Source organism: Aedes aegypti, chromosome 3, assembly GCF_002204515.2.
Source record: "Aedes aegypti strain LVP_AGWG chromosome 3, AaegL5.0 Primary Assembly, whole genome shotgun sequence".
Classification (NCBI taxonomy): Eukaryota; Metazoa; Arthropoda; class Insecta; order Diptera; family Culicidae; genus Aedes; species Aedes aegypti.
In genome coordinates, this window is record NC_035109.1 from 275,853,377 (window position 1) to 275,872,032 (window position 18,656).

At 37.8% G+C, this 18,656-nt stretch overlaps 1 protein-coding gene and 1 long non-coding RNA gene across 2 annotated transcripts; one reads left to right on the top strand and one right to left on the bottom strand.

Moving 5' to 3' along the window:
• Positions 1-11,247: 11,247 nt before the first annotated feature.
• On the top strand, positions 11,248-12,814 carry LOC5576933 (box C/D snoRNA protein 1). The gene is made up of 3 exons (XM_001656245.2): positions 11,248-11,338; positions 11,401-11,549; positions 11,629-12,814. The coding sequence occupies exons 2-3, from the start codon at positions 11,476-11,478 to the stop codon at positions 12,707-12,709; spliced, it is 1,155 nt and encodes a 384-aa protein (XP_001656295.1). The 5' UTR covers positions 11,248-11,338; positions 11,401-11,475; the 3' UTR covers positions 12,710-12,814.
• Positions 12,815-17,879: 5,065 nt separating this feature from the next.
• LOC110678460 lies at positions 17,880-18,358 on the bottom strand. Its single transcript, XR_002501635.1, has 2 exons — positions 18,130-18,358; positions 17,880-18,072 (listed from the first exon to the last, which is right to left on the bottom strand). It is a non-coding gene; the product is annotated as an uncharacterized LOC110678460 (long non-coding RNA).
• Between the last annotated feature and the right edge of the window lie 298 nt (positions 18,359-18,656).

Here is an 18,656-nt window from a genome sequence, read left to right on the forward strand (position 1 = left end):
CGAATTTGACGTTCGAGCGGTGCTGAATTAGTTTCCATGGTCACATAAATAATACGGCACCGCTCAAACGTCAAATAATGAACACGTGCATTGATCCATGAGCCTCTGCATGCCATAAAACGTTTGACTTTTACTGTGCGCCCTGTTTTCAAGTTGCCCGCGAGAGAGAGCGAGACAGCACCAACACACGGCGCACAGTAAAAGTCAAAAGAACAAAGGAATTTATGGCACGTACAGAGGCTCATATAATACACTGGTATAAAATTTCAATGCGGGAGAGGTCGTTCAAAAGTTACGTCCAACGACATGAGATCGAACCCTACACTGAAACTAATGCTGTAGTAACTTAAACTAGAAATCCTTTATAAGAGAGATTCGCGGAAGCTGACATTTCTGTCAAAGTGTGAGCCAATCGAGCAGCGAGAGCTGTCAAAGTGTGAGCCAAACGAACATGCGTTATGTTTGTTTTGAACTTTTCTTAAGGAGTAATGTAATCTGCTTGAGATTATTTCGGTAAAAGTAATTTTGCATGAAACAAAAATATGAAATCTCGCGTAACTTTTCAAAACGGCCTATCTAACAATTCACACATTTCGAGTAAATCGAGCTTGAAGGTTGTGAAAATATATTTTGAAACTGTATCAAAATGAAACAATTTTTCCCCACTGTGTTGCTTGTAGAGGGAAGCAGTGTAATAGAGTTCAACGTATGAAATGAAATTTTGTCAATTTATTTGGAAATTACACTGAAATCTATAAAAACATCAGATAGGACGTTTTGAGAAAAATATGTACATAAGATAAATCACATAGGTCGTTCTGTTTCAACAATTGTTACATTGGACATTCATTTCGGTCATTTTCACATCATTTTCATCGGATATTTTGATTTGAGCACACAACAAGCATGTTTTATTTTATTTTGTATCCACGTGCGTTGAACTGCTTCAACATTCAAGTTGAACTGCTCATTTTGTTGCGGTGTGATAATCGCAGGCACCAGCTGTGCTTTGTTTTGATTCATTTGAAGAAGGGACGAATGACCTTCGGGTTAAAGTCTCTCACGAACAACAACAATTTGATTCATTCAATGCCACGCCGTCACTTTTTCCCCTCCATCTATGTGTCCTATGTAACAACAGAAGGAGGGAAACGTTGAGCTGTATTTGGGACTTTTTGCTTTCTCGCTGTTTCTCTCTCAATATTCCCCCCGTTTCAATGCTGGTTTCGCCCACACTTGTTCGTGTGTGAGTTACCCACTGCACGACGGGTGGTGACGACTGTGTTGCATTCGGCACCAGCCGTCGGCGCAAACAAGAAATAGCGGTGGGAAATGATGACGATGACGGCGTCGTCGATTGTGTTGTAGGAAACCAATGCCAAACAAATACATACAGCTTCTCCGCTTTTCGGTGAATGATTGCTCTGCAAATATATGTGCGCAAGTCGCGCATGCACGTTGTTCGTGTTGCTGCCGTGAAACATATGTATATGCTTCATCGACCATGGATCTGAATCGGATTGATACAATAAGATCAAGACGCTGAATATAATTTCCCTACATGCACTCAATACGCTGATAACATGAAATGAGAACTGGCAGCTGAGCGAATGCTGATCCAATCCAGCGTAAGCCTAAAACATGATTTGGCAAAAAGACCAAAATACAGTTTTGTGTACCTCGTTTTCTTTTTGTTATTTGAGCGTATTCAATATTGTCGCACCGCCACCAAACCGGATCGCGCCAGTGAGACTCGCGACGCGCCTCAACTCGCGCGATTTTAAAATCAGTTTTTAGTGTGGCACTGCATTCTTACGATTTTTATGAACACAGCGCACTATTCACATATTAGCTGCGACGCACGGGGCCCAAGAAATCAATAATTATAAATAAAAAATGTTGGTCTTGATTTCTACCGGATACATAATATTGCGAGGCAGAGCGACTCTGAAAATATCGACATTTTGTTGCGGTGTGCTATTCGGAGACACCAGCTGTGCTTTGTTTTGATTCATTCAATCCCACGACATCACTTCTTCCCTTCCGTCTATGTGTCCTATGTAACAACAGCTGTATGTAGGACATTTTGCTCTCTCACTGATTCTCCCTCAATTTTCCCCCCGTTTTTATGACGGTTTCGCCCACATGATCATGTGTGAGTTTCCCACTGCATGACGTGGTGGTGGTGACGGCTGTGTTGCAATCAGCACCAGCCGTCGGTTGAAACAAGAAATAGCGGTGGGGAATGATGAAGATGACGATGCCGTCCATTTTGTTGTAGGAACTCGAGAAAGGAGCCCACGCCTAAAGCTGGAAACACAATGTGAACGGCATTACGGAACGGCAACAAAACGGAAACACTGGTTTGGTTTACAGTTTACATGTCAGGCCAATGTTGAATCTGATTTAGACGACATTGATCGAAATACTGACAGGCCACTCAAACCGGTGTTTCCGTTTTGTTGCCGTTCCGTAATGCCGTTCACATTGTGTTTCCAGCTTAACAAATACATACAGCTTCTCCTCTCTTCGGTGATTGATTCGGTGATTGATCGCTCTGCAAATATGTGTGAGCAAGTCGCGCATGTACGTTGCTCGTGTTGCTACCGGGAAGCATATTTATATGCTTGATCGACCATGCATCTGAATCAGATTGATACAATAACATCATGATGCTCAATCTTGTGCTCAATATCATTCCCCTATATGCACACAATGCGCTAATAATATGAAAAGAGAAGTTGCAGCTGATCCAATCCAGCGAAACGGTAAAACATGGTTTGGCAAAAAGACCAAAATACAGTTTTGTGTAACTCATTCTCTTTTTGTCACTTGAGCGTTTTCAATTTTGCGAGGCAGTGCGACTCTGAAAATATCGACTGAAATGATTGAGAAGCAGTTATTATGGCATTCTATACATCTAAGTAGTGTCTCAGACACGCTTCTACAAATCATTCTACCTTTTAAACTCTATTCCAAAGCTTTATTCAGGAATGTCCAATGTAACATTAGAATCGTGTTTATTGATAAATGTTACATAGGACATGTGGTTGGTTCTCTGATCAAAGGTCCAATGTAACAATTGTTTAAAAGCGATGCAGTTTTGAACATTGGTCATTTTGTTAAGCTTTGAATAGATTAATTTGTTGTTAATATATCAGAACGAGTGTTCTAGTGTGCTGCTAAGTGGTGCAACGCAAATGATTTGCAATGATAATCTCGATTTGTTTACATTTGTTACTTACGACGTTTTGAAAAGTTACGCGAGAAATGTTTTACATTTTTGAATTTTTGTCAATGTGATTTTTAGTTTTTGATTTTTTTGGCTGTTTATTAGTTTTGATATGTAGCTCAAAGATCTATAACGAAACAAAATACACTTTATAGCAATGAGGAAGTCATGTCCGTGTTACAGTATTATTCTCGACACCGAGCAAAATCAGCACTGCTGGTCTGTTGCCAAATCATTCCATTTTACTTCCGCTTATCTCTCAATAAAGGATCACTAACTTAAACCATACCATTGTTGTTAACGCAACTATTTTCAATTATTGTTAATTTGAATGAATTTGTTTTAATTATAAAAACAATGTTATTGAAATTACTATGTTGCAATACCACAATACTGTGTATTTTCAACTATGTTGTTATAGTCGAAAATAATTCTTTCTCAAGTTAAACTGACTACCCGTTTAGTAATGAATAACGGAAAGTGTTCTCGATTTTACCATGCCCATGGTAGGAATAAGAATTAAAAGAATGTAATTCTCACCAGCGCTCACTTACGTTTCGAGCCACTTTCATTATGACGCCATTTTTTGTGCACCAGTCGAGCCTGGACCTTGCTTAATTGTGTGGTTAGCTTCAAAATGTATTAATTAAATCAAACAATAAAGGAGAAAAGTAGCTGAATAGAAATAATAAAATAGCAGAAATGTAATTATATAGAAATAGAAGTTCTTGTTTTCAAATGTTTAAGATTCAGACCTGCGAAATGGTGCGTATGATCTAAATTTGAGTTGGATATAAAGTAATACTCATTTATATTTTTAGCCCGGGCTGAGAATCTAGAGTTCCTCATACCAAAATCCAGAGCTGCCAAGACTCGAGTGCGCAATGTATAGCAGAGAAATACCAACCAAACCTGCTGTAATAGACCATTTCCATCAGATCTTACCCCCAATTTTTATATTTTTCTTCGAAAGGTGATTATTTTTAATGATCATTGGTGCTTTCAGATATTTTTAATATGTACTCCTGATTTTCTTACAATTTTTTGAAAATTTGGGAATTTGAGGTGAATTTCTTCATGCGGCACAGTTGTTTCAACCCTGTGGGTATAGAAAGTGGAGATTTTTCCAAAACTTATACAACATCCCTGCATTGAATGTTTGTAGACCCAACAAAATGTCAAATCCAGCACACAACACTCGCTGGTTGTTTTGTTGTTTGTCAACCTCACGCTAAACTTGTTCCGCTCAAAAATGAATACCGGGTGCACAAATATGGCCTCTTCTCATTCAGTACATTTTCTGTGCAAATAGGTTGTATTCATTACTGAGCAAGGGCTTGTAAACAAAAATTAATGAGCACAACGAAGAACGCTCGAAATGCGGAATTCGCTTTCATTTTTCTTTTGATTATAAAAACATAACGATTTTTAGGTTTTTCAGAATTTGTTTCTATTTGAATAGCTAATGCGGAAGTAAATCAAATTTCGCATCTGTGACCATCTTTCATTTTCCGATGGAAAAAATCCTGTTTGCTGCCACGTGGGAGATGACTCACTCACAGAATGAGTGCGAATTGCTCAGATATCTGAATAAGTGAAAAATTCAGATAGTTTTGCATTCGATGCCTTATTTTGTGTAGATCGAATGCGATGCGTGAATCTGGTTTAGCGTACTGCTTCTATGCCCTCAAACAGTCACCGAAATCACAAGAACTCCACTGAAAATGGCGATCATTGTAGCTGGAAAAAATAATGGTCTTCTTCAACATTGAAACGACTCATTACCTGAAGCTGCTGTAGTGCGCCGGATGATTCGCGATTGATTTCGAAAACGATCCTGCTCTCTTGTGGTTTTGTAGTCGGCGGCAAACTAGAAACGAAGATTTCACTGTGCGGAAGCGTATCATTTTTATTCCGGGGCGGAATCCCAATCAAACAATGTCTTGCAAGCTTGAAAGCGGCAATGTTCCGGATTTCCATTTAAGATCAAATAGCTTCTAAGACAATATGCTGCCATGCAGTGAGATTTTTCGTCGCCAATTTTCCACTGGCCGCAAAACCAGGAGAGAGTAGAAGTCTTTTCGGAAATTATTCCGCTGAAGCACCACAGCAACTTCATGCGAAGGATAAGAAGGGGATTTTTAAGGTGTTCGTGGAGAATTTCGTCATGACGGCTCTCTTCATGTCCTGATGGTTCCAGTTTCCACTTGGTTAGGGTCTTGAGAATAAAAGGGAGAAATATGTCTGCACACGCAATTCACATAAAGGGTTTTTTTACCCATTTATTTGAATCCTATCGAGAGTGAAAAATACCCATGTTTTGAAGTTGCTGCCGAATACTCTTTAATGAGTAAATCGGCTTTACTCATTAAATGGGTTAAGCCACTTTAGTTGGAAATGGGTACGAAAGTACCCATTAATGGGTACTTCTGAGTTAGCGTGTAGTATTTTTGACTAAAAACATTCTAGATTTCACGCTAACTCAGAAGTACCCATTAATGGGTACTTTCGTACCCATTTCCAACTAAAGTGGCTTAACCCATTTAATGAGTAAAGCCGATTTACTCATTAAAGAGTATTCGGCAGCAACTTCAAAACATGGGTATTTTTCACTCTCGATAGGATTCAAATAAATGGGTAAAAAAACCTCATCTTTTGTTGATTTCGCTCTTCATTCAGGAGGAGATTGTCACCAAATTATTACAATAAAACTCAAACGAACGCAAATGAAACAATGCATATGTTTTATTTGAAATCTTATATTCATACATTAATACAATCATAATTTGAATAGTAGCGTAAAATGATCTATTTACAGGACACTTTCCCGATACTCCTCCACATCGGCAAATCGGGAATCGGCTCCGGAAAATGTTGCGCCACATCCAAATTCGTTCTAGAATGAAAACGATTTTCATCGAAAATTTGACCATTTGACCAGACCAAAAATCGTTCCAGAAACTACTTACATTGAAAAGATATTTTAAATGTTTTTTTGCCAGCAGAATTCAAATCCGAATTAACAATTCAAATCAGGATCGAAAACACAAAAACACGCCACCGTAAAGTCGACTTCAAAATGGCGATGCTGCTCATCAAAGTATCATGCGTATTATATACCCATCATTGGTAAATGAATGGGAACTTCATTAAGGGGATAAAGTACCCTTTTTATGACATTTGAAAAATACCCTTTTTCTGACAATTCAGTACTGGTCATGAAAATGGGTACATGGAACCCATTTAATGGGTACTTCAGAGTCAGCGTGTTGAGAAGTTTAGCATCATACTTTTGACCACACTGTGTTGCACGGTGGGTGTCACGGATTGAAATACAATGCTTTGTAGTGGATGCTACTATGGACATTGTCAAATTTACTGCTCTGCTCAGTGATTTTCACCAGATTATAGTAAACTTAACAGATTTTTGTAGTCGGTTGAAAATCGTTGGTGCAGTTCTTAATTCTACCATGGATTCGGTAGATTATACAACAAAATTTGTTTGCGTGTACACGCAAAAAAATTGTGCGGTAAAAACTACCATTTGTGCCCATTCACAAATTTCATAACGCTGAAGGGGGTGGGTGGGTGTCCTTGGCGTGTTACAGCTCATACAAAATTTGTTAAACACTCATATAAAAAGCGTTACAAGGGGGTGGGTGGGTGTCAAAAATGGCCATTTTTGGCGTTATGAAATTTGTGAACAAACCCTTTTAGGGGGCGCTCGCACCGGCATTTTTCAGCAGACCAGAAATGCTCTTGATTTTACCATGTCCGTAGTCGAATTCAGATTGTTGTAAATTATTTCTGTCAAATGCACCAGTAATGTGGTGGGATGTACCGTAAACATAGTAAATTGGTCTGAAATTCCATGGTAGTTTCAAGAATGGGGTTAGTCAGTTAAAATAGTAATTTTTACCACATTTCGCCAAAGAACTCCTCCGGTGGGTTTATTCATAAATTTCATAACGCCAAAAATGGACATTTTCGACACCCACCCACCCCCTCGTAACGCATTTTATATGACCATTAATTTTTCGAATTTTGTATGAACTGTAACATCTTCAAGACACCCACCCACCATCTTCAGCGTTATGAAATTTGTTAATGGGCCCCGGTATTTTCTCCGGAAATAGCATTTCCAATTCCTCACGGGCTTTTGTCCGGGATTTTCTCTGAGGATTTCGTCCAGAAATGGGTTACATGCATGGCCTGATTCACTACTCGCGAAAAATCGCTATAAGGTAACGCAAAAAATATTTGTATGGCGAAAAGCATCTAACGAATTATTTCTCAAAATCGTTAACAATTTTCGAGAAAATATTTGGTACCGGTTGTACGTGATGATATCGCTAATTAACTATCACGCCAAATATTTTTTTTCGATTAATGCTTTCATTTACGAGAAATCTTAAGTTAGATGCGTTTCGCCATACAAAATGAAACGAGAAAACTTCTACTGATCAATTGTGAGCAAGAGCAAAGCAGGCAATCCATTGATAAAGAAATTCTTGGGCGGATATTCTCCAGAAATTTTTTCGGGGATTTTTTCAGATAGTTTGGGGATTCACATTAGGAATTTCTTCCAGGAATTCCTCCAGGGATTTCAAGGATTTTCAAGGGAATTTCAAGGATCCCTGGAGGATTCTCCAGGGATATACTCCAACATATACTCAGGGAATTTTCTCCAGGAATTCCTTAGGGTTTTTTCTTTCAGACATTCATCCGGAGATTTGTTGCAGGAATTTCTCAGGGAACCCGCTCCAGGAATCCCTTTGAAGGTATGTCTTTCCTTCAAAAATTTCTCCGTGGATTTCGTCCACAAATTGCTATTAGGATTTTCTCTAGAAATTTCTCTGGGGGTTCGCACCAGGATTTTTTTTCCGGGGGTTTCGTCCAGGAATTCCTCCAGTGATTTGGTCTAAGATTTTCTCTAAGGATTTCGTCCAGAATTAGGAAATTCCTCTTAGGATTTTCTTCAGAAATTCTTTCGGCGATTTTTCAAAGAATTTTTGCCAGAGATTTCCTCCAGGAATTTTTCTTGGGATTCAAACTAGGAATTTATTCGAGAATTTTTCCCAGGATTTTTCCATAGAATTTCTCCAGGGATTTCAAGGATTCCTCCGGCGATTTCTCCAAGAACTCCTACGGGAATTTTCTCCAGGAATTTCTCAGGGAATAGCTATTACTCTACGGATTTCGTCCAGAAATTATTCCGGGCTTTCTTCCAGAAATTTCTTTCATACAGAAGCACCAGAAGTTTCTTTAAAAAAAAAATTACTATTACTGGAATTACTGGATGAAATCCAGAAGAGTCGATGGAGGATTTACGGAAGAAATTTAGAAGAATTGCCGGTGGAAATTCGAGGAATTGCTGGATGAAATCCAAAAGAATTTCGATCGAAATCCGGAAGAATTTCTTGAAGGACTTAAGTAAAAACCTGGAGGAATTTCTAGAGAAATTATTCGAAGCAACTTCAGAAGAATTCCTAGAGAAACTACAGAACATTTCCGATGAATTACAGTAAACCTCCAGGAGTCGATTTTCCGTTATTCGATATCGATACATGGAACAACATGGGCCTTCCTTAGCCGAGTGGTTAACGTCCGCGGCTACAAAGCAAAGCCATGCTGAAGGTGTCTGGGTTCGATTTCCGATCGGTCCAGAATCTTTTCGTAATAGAAATGTCCTTGACTTCCCTGGGTATAGAGTATAATCGTACCTGCCACACGATATACGAATGCGAAAATGGCAACTTTATAAATGAGTTAAGCCACTTTTCGTGATAATGAGTACACGATACCCATTTAATGGGTACTTTTAAGTCATTGGGTCATTGAACATCTCTTTGATTGCAAACATAGCGCAAAAAATGGAAAATATTCGCCTCTGTTTTTTTATCAGAATGAGAGTGGGTCAGCAAATGTTATAAGTGTTGACACACAGTGATCGACGCCAAACAGTGAGTGGTGAGTGCCTGTCTTGTTTATGTTCATGGCTCGTTATCTTCCACGAACGTTCAATGTCATGGGTGTTGCATGAATGTAGGCGAAAAAATGGGATGAAATTATGACTCGTGCACAGACAAAACTCGTGTGTCAATGATCGTTAAATTTTCCAAAGCCTGCTCCGAAGCGGATCCGATCTGGAAAAACAAATTCTCGGAGGAACTTCTTAATGGATTTCTAGACGAAATCCCCAGAGGAATTCCTGAACAAAAATTCCGGAAAATTTACTGGTGAAATTGCACAGAGAGGTTTCTATAGAAAATCCTAAAAGGAATTCCACAGACCCGAAAGGAAGGAAATACATACCCGAAGGTATTCCTTGAGCAAATCCCCAGAGTGATTCCTGCAGCAAATCCCTGGATGAATGCCTGAAAGAAATCCCCAGAGGAATTCCTGGTGGAAACCATGTTGGACACATCGGGAGAACTTCTGTAGAATTCCTGGAAGAGCACCTGGAGACATCTGTAGGCAGACTTCGCTGTGGACTCTTCAAATATATTCCCGTACAAATTCGTGGTGAAATCCTTGAACGAATTCCTAAAGGATTCCACGGAGAAAAACCCTGATGATACCTGGAGGTGTCCTGTACGAGTCCCCGAAAGACTTCCCAGAGGAATCGCTGGAAGCAGAACAAATATTGTTTAAAAAACAGCAGCGATGCAACATTGTTTTTATTTTTGCTTATCCTAAATGACCCTATTAAACATTTGACAGTTCAACAGCCTATTAAATTGATGATGCGAATCGAATGCACCACTTCCGAAGTTAGGAATTTCACATATATTCAAAGAAAAATCCAACTTCCGTGAGAAACCGTTCCTAACTTTTGCAAGCTTCTTTCAAAGATGGATTTTCGGTGGACTTCACCGTCACACTTTTAGCACCTATCTTCCTACTCGGTGATGATTGCCGAAAATAATCCCACAAATACATCTAAAACTGAACTTTTCCAAGAGAAATAATGAAAAAGATTGCATAGGGTAACGGTCGTATTTTGGACCCCCTAAGGAAGTGATTTTAGTTTGTCCCAATTAATTAATTGCACAGCATAACCAAGTCAAACAACATGCCAAAATGTAGAGAAAAACTACCTCTACGAGATAAAAATGCCCATACGATCATGTAGGATCCAAAATACGTCGAAAATATTCGAATACATTTTGGACCCTCAAAGTATATATTTTGGACCCCCGGCATTTTTCATCGTTTGGCGACAAAGTCCACGACACTGGTTGTAGAATATGCTTGCCCACAGTGTAATCAATTGATTAACAATGGAAAGCCGAAGAAATTCTACGCTTTTAGTTCAGGAATTTGAAAAAAGTTTTTGTTTACATTTGAAAAATTACTGATGGCTTCAATTTCTGTGTGTAACGTGTTGTAACGGTTGCATGGATAAACCAATTAAATTAAATTAGTTTCAGATAAAATAAATACATGTTCTATGTACAAACGGTTGATGCAAGTGCGGAATAGTCCTTCCTTTCCAAATGACATGCGAATTGAGTTGGTCTTTCGATTTAAACTGGAAAATTTGCAGGAAAATGGCCCAGGAGGTCCAAAATATATAGGGGTCCAAAATATATTGGTTACCCTATTGACTGGATCGCTGGATATGATACGACGCGCGCCTGTTGTATAAAGTTTCCAAAAACGCGCATTTGCTCAAAATTCCATGCACGCGGCGAATGGTTCAGGAAAGGAACAACCGCGTTTGATGAAACGCCGCAATGTTATGAAATAAAAAGTGAGCGAAAGCGCGGTTGTTCCTTTCTTCGGGGGTACGCCGCGTTTCCTTTTGAGCAAACGCTCTAATGTAAATAATCCATTTTACGAGACGTTTTCGAACAGCTGATCGCTTATTTTATGAATGAAATTTTGATGGGAGGCGGTGTCGTAACGTGGGAGAGTAACAGCAATATCATCAGTGTTGTCGTTTCGTTAAATGGGCTATTACTTTTGTTCTTTTCAATTTTTATTCTCCAAATCGTGTGAAAGTTACCTACGTCGATTTGAAAAAGTAATCGAGAAGTGAACTGCATGGTATAAAGTTGTTCATTTTCCATTATTTACCTGCTTTCGCCAGAGCGCGATAAAGTATATAAAACACCGCGTGTAAGCCAAGTTTATTGCTCGTGTTAATATTATTTTAATTACAGAATATCAAGACTTGATACTTAGTATACCTAGAAATATCAAGACACTTATTCAAGTGCACCAAATAATAAAAAACCATGGCTGGAACGTCTCAGGCTGCAACGACAAGTGAAAGTGAAGACAACATGGATCTGCTTCAATCGCCCCCCAGGTCAGTAACTTCATCGTTGTCCATTGTCCGGCGATTTCTATTGTTCCCCTTGTTAAATACCCTTCTGATCGAATTTTAGACTTGGATTGTGCGAGGTTTGCAATGCCATTTTAGCGAAATACACGTGCCCCAAATGTGAGATCAAGTCGTGCTGCCTCAAATGCGTAAACATCCACAAAAAGGAACTCAGTTGCGATGGCATCCGGGACCGTACCAAGTACATTCCGATGAAGAAGATGTCCCAAATGGACATGATGAGCGATTACTACTTCCTGGAGGAGTGCAGCCGCTTCGTGGACGACCGGAAGCGCGACAAAATCAAGCGCTACACTCGGTACAACAAAACCCTTCCACCGTCGTTGTTCCGTTTGCGGTGCGCTGCCCGGGAGCGGGGAACCACTTTGAAGTTCCTGCTGCAGAATTTCACCAAGCATCAGCGCAACACTAGCCAGCTGAATTTCAAGACCCTAGTTATCAACTGGCGCGTAGAATGGTGCTTCCCGAATGCGGAAGGGTTGCTCTTCGTGGATGAGAGATGTGATGAGAATGCTTCCTTGTATGATCTGCTGGGGAAGTATCTGGAGGCTGGCAATGGGCAGGATTTCGTTGGGAAAAGCAAGCTGGAGTTTTATCAATCGCGAGGGATGAATCGATTGCGGGTGCTACTGAAGGCCGAAGGGGTCAAGCGGAGCAAGAATCGGTTCTTCGAGCTTAAACCGAAGAAATCGCTCAAGGAGAACTTGAAGGGAAAGACGATAGTGGAATATCCGGTGATTTACGTGATCTTCAAGGAGGCATCGGATGGATTCGATGTGATAGAATCTGATGAAGATGTGGAAGCGGAAACTAAGCTTTATCAGAAGTATCTGGACAATCAGTACGGGCTGAAGAGGACCTATTCCAAACGAGAAGACCCGGAAGAGAAGGAAAGGGAAACGAAAGTGCTTGAGGGAATTGATAGATTGGAGATTGTCCGGAAGCGAGAGGAGCGAAGGAAGAAGAAGGAGGCAGCGCAGATAGAACCGGCCAACTATCTGTTTAGCGATGAAAATCTGTGGAATCAGTACTCGTCGGATTCGGATGGACAAGTGACGGAAGAAGAGGCGGACGATGCTGAGGAAATGCTTTCGCCGAAGCGAATCAAAACCGAAAGTAAATGAAGAAGAGATTTGTTAAAAATTGTTGAATACTTATTTGAAATTGTATCAATATGCATGGATTTTTCACAATACTTCTTGTTGCAAGTAAATGAATTAAAAAAAGTATTAACAGTATCTTACTTCAAGTGAATGTCTGGTAGAATGGCCCTTTTAAGAAACTTTTAATGTATTTTTCTACATTTGACGGTAGAACATGAAACCTTTGTTTAATCAATATGGTCTCTTCTGTAACGTTGGTATTTAGCTTATTATGCGTGCAGTGACACCAGGACTTACTGCAAGCAGAATAAGCTAAAATACTAAAGGCTGGGGCCTTCCTTAGCCGAGCGGCTGCAAAGCAAAGCAATGCTGAAGGTATCTGGGTTCGATTACCTGTCGGTCCAGGATCTTTTCGTAATGGACATTTCCTTGACTTCCCTGGGCATAGAATATCATCGTACTTGCCACACGATATACGAATGCAAAAATTGCAATTAAGGCAAAGAAAGCTCTCAGTTAAGAACTGCGGGAGTGCTCTTAGAACACTACGCTGAGCAGGGAGGGGGGGCAAGGCCGCATTTGGGAGGTTAATGCCAAGAAGAAGAACTAAAGGCTTCATAGAAATCTTCAGGGACTATTACGCGTCTGTTCCACACAATCTTCAGAAACAGCTTCCTAGTGATGTCTCCAAAGACGTCTTCTGAAATACTTTCAGGGATTCCCTCAGAAATTCCTCAAGCGATTTTTCAAAAGATGACCAGCGAAAATTTTCCGGATTTTGGTTGAGGTAATCTGTGAGCACTCCAACGCTATTTCATCCAGTAACTTCTACAGGGTTTACTCTGAACATTTTCTTCAATACTTTTCTCAGGACTTCCTCCAAATAATTAATTTTTCACAGATTTCTCTAGTGATTTCTTAAATGAAGCGTTCATAGATTCTTCATAAGTTCATTTGGGGTTCAACATCAGAAAATGCAATTCCGATTAGGGGCCGTCCATAAATGACGTAGCATATTTTCACTGATTTTTTACACCCCCTCCCCCCTCGTAGCATTTCGTCACAAATGTTGATACTCCCCCTTGGAAAATACGTAGCATATCAAACACCCCCCCCCCCCCCTTTATATTTTTTATTTGTTTTCCTCAGCGACTGGGTTGAAACAAAACAATGGAATTCAGAAGTTTAATACAAAATTTGATATTAATTACTGACTGAAATGTAAGAATAATCTAATATAACAGTTTGATATACAGTAGCGCTCAAAAGTAATTTGGATAACAGTTTTAAATAAACATATTTCTTGTATAACTTATATAATTTTGATTTCCAGTTTCATCTAGGCTAAATTGTATTTCTTTTGCTGTTGAAAAACAAATTTATTATAGAAAATGTAAAAAAAAAAATTAATTGAATTGATGAAGCTCGTTACTGTTGAGTTAGGGAACAATATATTTTTAGTATGTTGAACAGAAATTTCGTTATTAGATTAATTGTTTTTTTTTTTTTTTTTTTTTTTTTTTAATTATTCTTTGTCAGCAAATAGATATCAATGAAAATGATCATCAAAATACATTACTTTGAAATAAATCTTCGTCATTATTGTCCAAATTCAAATCCATTTAGCAATCAGTGGTCAGATATAGAAAAGATTACACTTATAATATTTGGAATGTTTAGAAAATTCTAACGATTATTATACAAATTATTAATCTCTATAATTATTCCAGCTGAGCTTCATTATCGTTCCTCATACTGAAACAATCTTACACAACCTATAATGAAACAGTCAAATAATAAAAATTCTTCATTTTACCGAGTTATTAAAAAAAAAATTGAATGATAGGGCAATTTCGATAACATCGAATTTGTTGTCCTCATCAATATTCAGGCTATTCCATCAAAAGCATTGATATATCAAAAGAAATCAATGAGTTGATTGAGTGGAGATCTCCTGCACCATTGAATGAATAATACACGGAATAAATATTTTGTTTCATGTAATATTTGCCAAAAAGAGCATATTTCAATATCTTGAAAAAATAAAACCCCTACAGAAAATATGGATAAACGGCTGACTTTATGACTTGTTAACAAATGGGAAAACAATGTACTTCAAGTAGTTAAAGCATTGATTTTTAAATAATTTATTAAACTTTGATTTTGTTTATTTACAAATTTATTATTTAGACACGAATAATAATAATTTTATAACCCAAGTTTATAAGTCAAACAAAAATAAAGTTTGATCAAAAATAATTGTATGCCATATTTTTCTCGCCTCTCTTTTTACCGACATGATTCAAAATGCTACGTCCACTAGCTAGGACCCCTCCCTCCCCCTCGTCACACATCGTCACAAATTCGTAAAGACCCCCTTCCCCCATAAAAAGCTACGTCATTTATGGACGACCCCTTATTTCTGTAAATGCTCCGATTATCTCGACATACGAAGGTTTTTTTTTTCGATTGCTTGAGAAATTTATGCAGGTTATTATCCATGGATCAGTTTGTTTATTTTTCCAATAATCAGTTTAATGGAGTTTTTTTTTTTGAGTTTCTCCTTTCTTCTTTCTAGTGAGATCTTCCGTAAATTGCTACTACTTCCTCAATACATGCAACAAGGGATAAATCATGAACAATTTCTTGAATAATTTTTCAAGTTCAATCTCCATGGATGCTCTGGAACTTCATTTAAGGTCACGCCAATTATTCCATAAAAATCCTGCAGGATATTATCCAGGGATTCGATCTATTATTTTTTCAACATAAGATACCGTGGGGCAAGTGGGTAATGGATTTCGCATAGTTGGGATTCTTCAAATTCTAGACAACTTAAATTAAAACAAATGAGGTCGTGTATATTTTTTAGCTTGACTCGCACCAAATATAAGCAGTATACTGAAATTGATTTTTATGTAAAAGTAAAGAAAAAAGTACAGAGAAAGTTTTCAAAAAATGTCTCCTTACTTTTCACATGCAAGTGAAAAGTTTATCGTTTTGACCAAAAAATTCAAAAACTAATAGTTACATTCACGATTTCTATTACCTTTAACATTTGTTAAGGCGTCCCAATGAACAATAACATAAGTAACATGTAAACAAAGAAAATTTTATTCTTGTTACTTGAATTTTCTTCTGTTCAGTTATGTTTGTTGAAATGATTCGACAACATTATAACTGTAACATTTCCAATGTTAGTTCTTACATCATGGGACAGCAATTGCATTTTTGCTTTGCAGAATTTCCACCGTTCATTATTTGTTTTTAAGAAAAGCGGATATGACTTCGGATAACTCTTCAAGAGAAATCTAACGGAATCCTGCAATAAAGTACTTAGAAACTTTTTTATGTGGATACATCTATATCCCATTTTTATGTTTTGAACTAGCTTTACACAGACATTCCACAAGATTTCCGTGCGTTCTCTTATATTGGAACTTTTCAATCAACGTCTTCCTTTTAATCGGCTGTCCGAAGTAAACATATTAATATCGTAAAATTTGGCAACCTTAATTTTAGAGAAGTTCCATGATTTGGCCATGATAATAGCATTTAACGCTTTGAGTACAGTGTTTCTTGTATTATCAGCACCTTCTGTTGTTCTATGATAATTACGAACCTTGTATACTTATAGCTACCTAAAGAGAAAACACAAATTCAATCTCTAATGAGAAACTTTTCACTTGCCCCACGTGATTAAAAAATTGACAGTGTTTCAATTTAGTTGGTTTTAGGTCTATGTCAAATTAATTCTAAAACTTTTTTTCTTGCAGTTTAAAATTGTCAGAGGGGACAACTTAAAAGTGGTACAGAAAATTATTTTCCGCAACTTTTTTTTACTGAAAATATTAAAATAAGATTGCACGCCGCCAACTTGTTACGGAGTGATAGTTGACAGGTTAACAATATTTCGCTCTATTATGCAATAATGGTTGAAAAATCTCAAAAATCTTTTACCTATCGTAATGTTCTCAATGGCCTCAAAGGTTAACGCATGAGTTTAATACGTTAATTCACATATTCAGTAAAATATACCAATTATTTTCACTTACCCCGCGGTACCTTATATTAGTCATTTTTTCAAGAAAATCCTACAAGAAATATTGAGAAATTTCTTCTTATTTTTTTCAGGTATTTCTACGATCTGTAAAATTTTCTTTTCAATTCCCTGAGATAAATCCTGGAAAAGTTTTTTAACAAATTTATCAAAGCATTTCTGGAAGAATATCTGAATGAATCTTAAGAGGAGTCTCCGGAGTACTATCTGGAAGATCCTTAGAGATTATTTTTTATTTGAAAAGAATGTTGAGCGACAATTATGGAAATCCCTGGAGGCAACTACCGATAAATTCCCGTATTAATCCAAACCACATCAAAACCTCACTGAATATGCTCTATGGTTCACTTTCAACCATTGTCAGTAAGGTACATTCGACCATAAGCGTACTATTGCTGGGTAATGTTTCGACTGTAACAGCTAAGGTTTTCGAAGATCCGATCATACGATCAACGGGTTGTTAAGAATGTTTACCGTTCCGAAATTCATTATTTCTCAAGCAAATTTCAAACGACAACCACAACGGGAGCATACCTAGTAAGGTAGAAAAATTTACTACCGGAGAATTGGAACTATAGTTGTGGTACAATCTTACAATAAAAACAAACATTTGGTGATATGGTTCATGTTGAATCGTTTTTTTTTTCTTTTTTCGTTTGAAACAATATCGAATCACAATTCGTGATCAAACGTCAACATCCCACCGCAAAATCGCTAGTGTTTGGAGGTGATTTTAACCTCCAAATTGCGAAATCATCACCTCCAAGTTAGTTGTAATACCCACCGTTATATGAATTATGGTGGCGCGTCGATCGTCGCAAGTTTCTCGTTAAACAGTCAATATAATTTGGAGCATTCGGAAGCTTACACTGAACGAAATCTCCCGCTCCGTATTGAATGATTTTTGCTTCATCTGAGCCCCATACCTATTTTCCGACACATTCAAGATGATTTTCATCTGTGTCAAAATCATCTTGTTTACAAATCACACCGAATGAAAATCATCCAGTCTTGAACTGATTCCCTTCTTTGTTAAAGATATCGAAAACTGAGTGATTATCATACGCAAACGTAAACAATCCCGATCGTACCCATAGTTCATAATTTCGAATAATTCAAAATAGAAAAGAATAATGAATAACTGCTGCTTTTTATTTAGCTGCACAATATAAGTAATATTCAAACATTATAAAATATTGAGACTGCAGGATCAGATGCCTGTTCGTAAGCTACATGCCGTGACTCCATCCCGCTGATTGAATACAAAATCCTTGGTTCTGTTGTTGCTGGGGTTCTTGGTGGCACTCGAAATAAATCGTAGATGCTACGAATACAATAGATGCTAAAAACCTGAATATATTCCATTATTACACGTAATTACCTTGAAGATCTACACAAACTCGTTCTACAATTCGCAAATTGACCACGCCGCAACCGCCATATTTACAATGTATGCAAGAATGATTCGATATTAAGGACCATTCATACGCCACATGACGTTTTATACAATAATTGAATGATTTTCAATTCGGGGCATGGTAGGAAATAAAATCTGTCATTAGTTGCAAATTATTCATTTGTGTTATAGTTATTCAATTATCTACTCATTGTCATACCGATATATACTTATATTCATTACTAAACTGGATGATTTCCGTTCAGTAGTAGGTTGATGCATCATATGTTAACATATTCATTCAAAATGAAGAATACAGAGATTTTCAGCCATCTGAATTACATATCATTCAGTTTGAGACAGGAGCTTTCGTTCAGTGTATTTATTACAACCAGGGATTGAATCCTGAGAAAATTGAGAGAATCTCTCACGTATCGCTCTCTGTAACTATCATAACATGCTGCACATTATGAGAGACTGTTTATCGTATACTGCTACAAGTTTGATCAGAT

Bases quoted from the DNA above. Each gene is read 5' to 3' on its own strand.
- LOC5576933 (XM_001656245.2), top strand. From the start codon at position 11,476: ATGGCTGGAACGTCTCAGGCTGCAACGACAAGTGAAAGTGAAGACAAC. The intron at 11,550-11,628 runs GTCAGTAACTTC...ATCGAATTTTAG, and splicing joins CTGCTTCAATCGCCCCCCAG to ACTTGGATTGTGCGAGGTTT.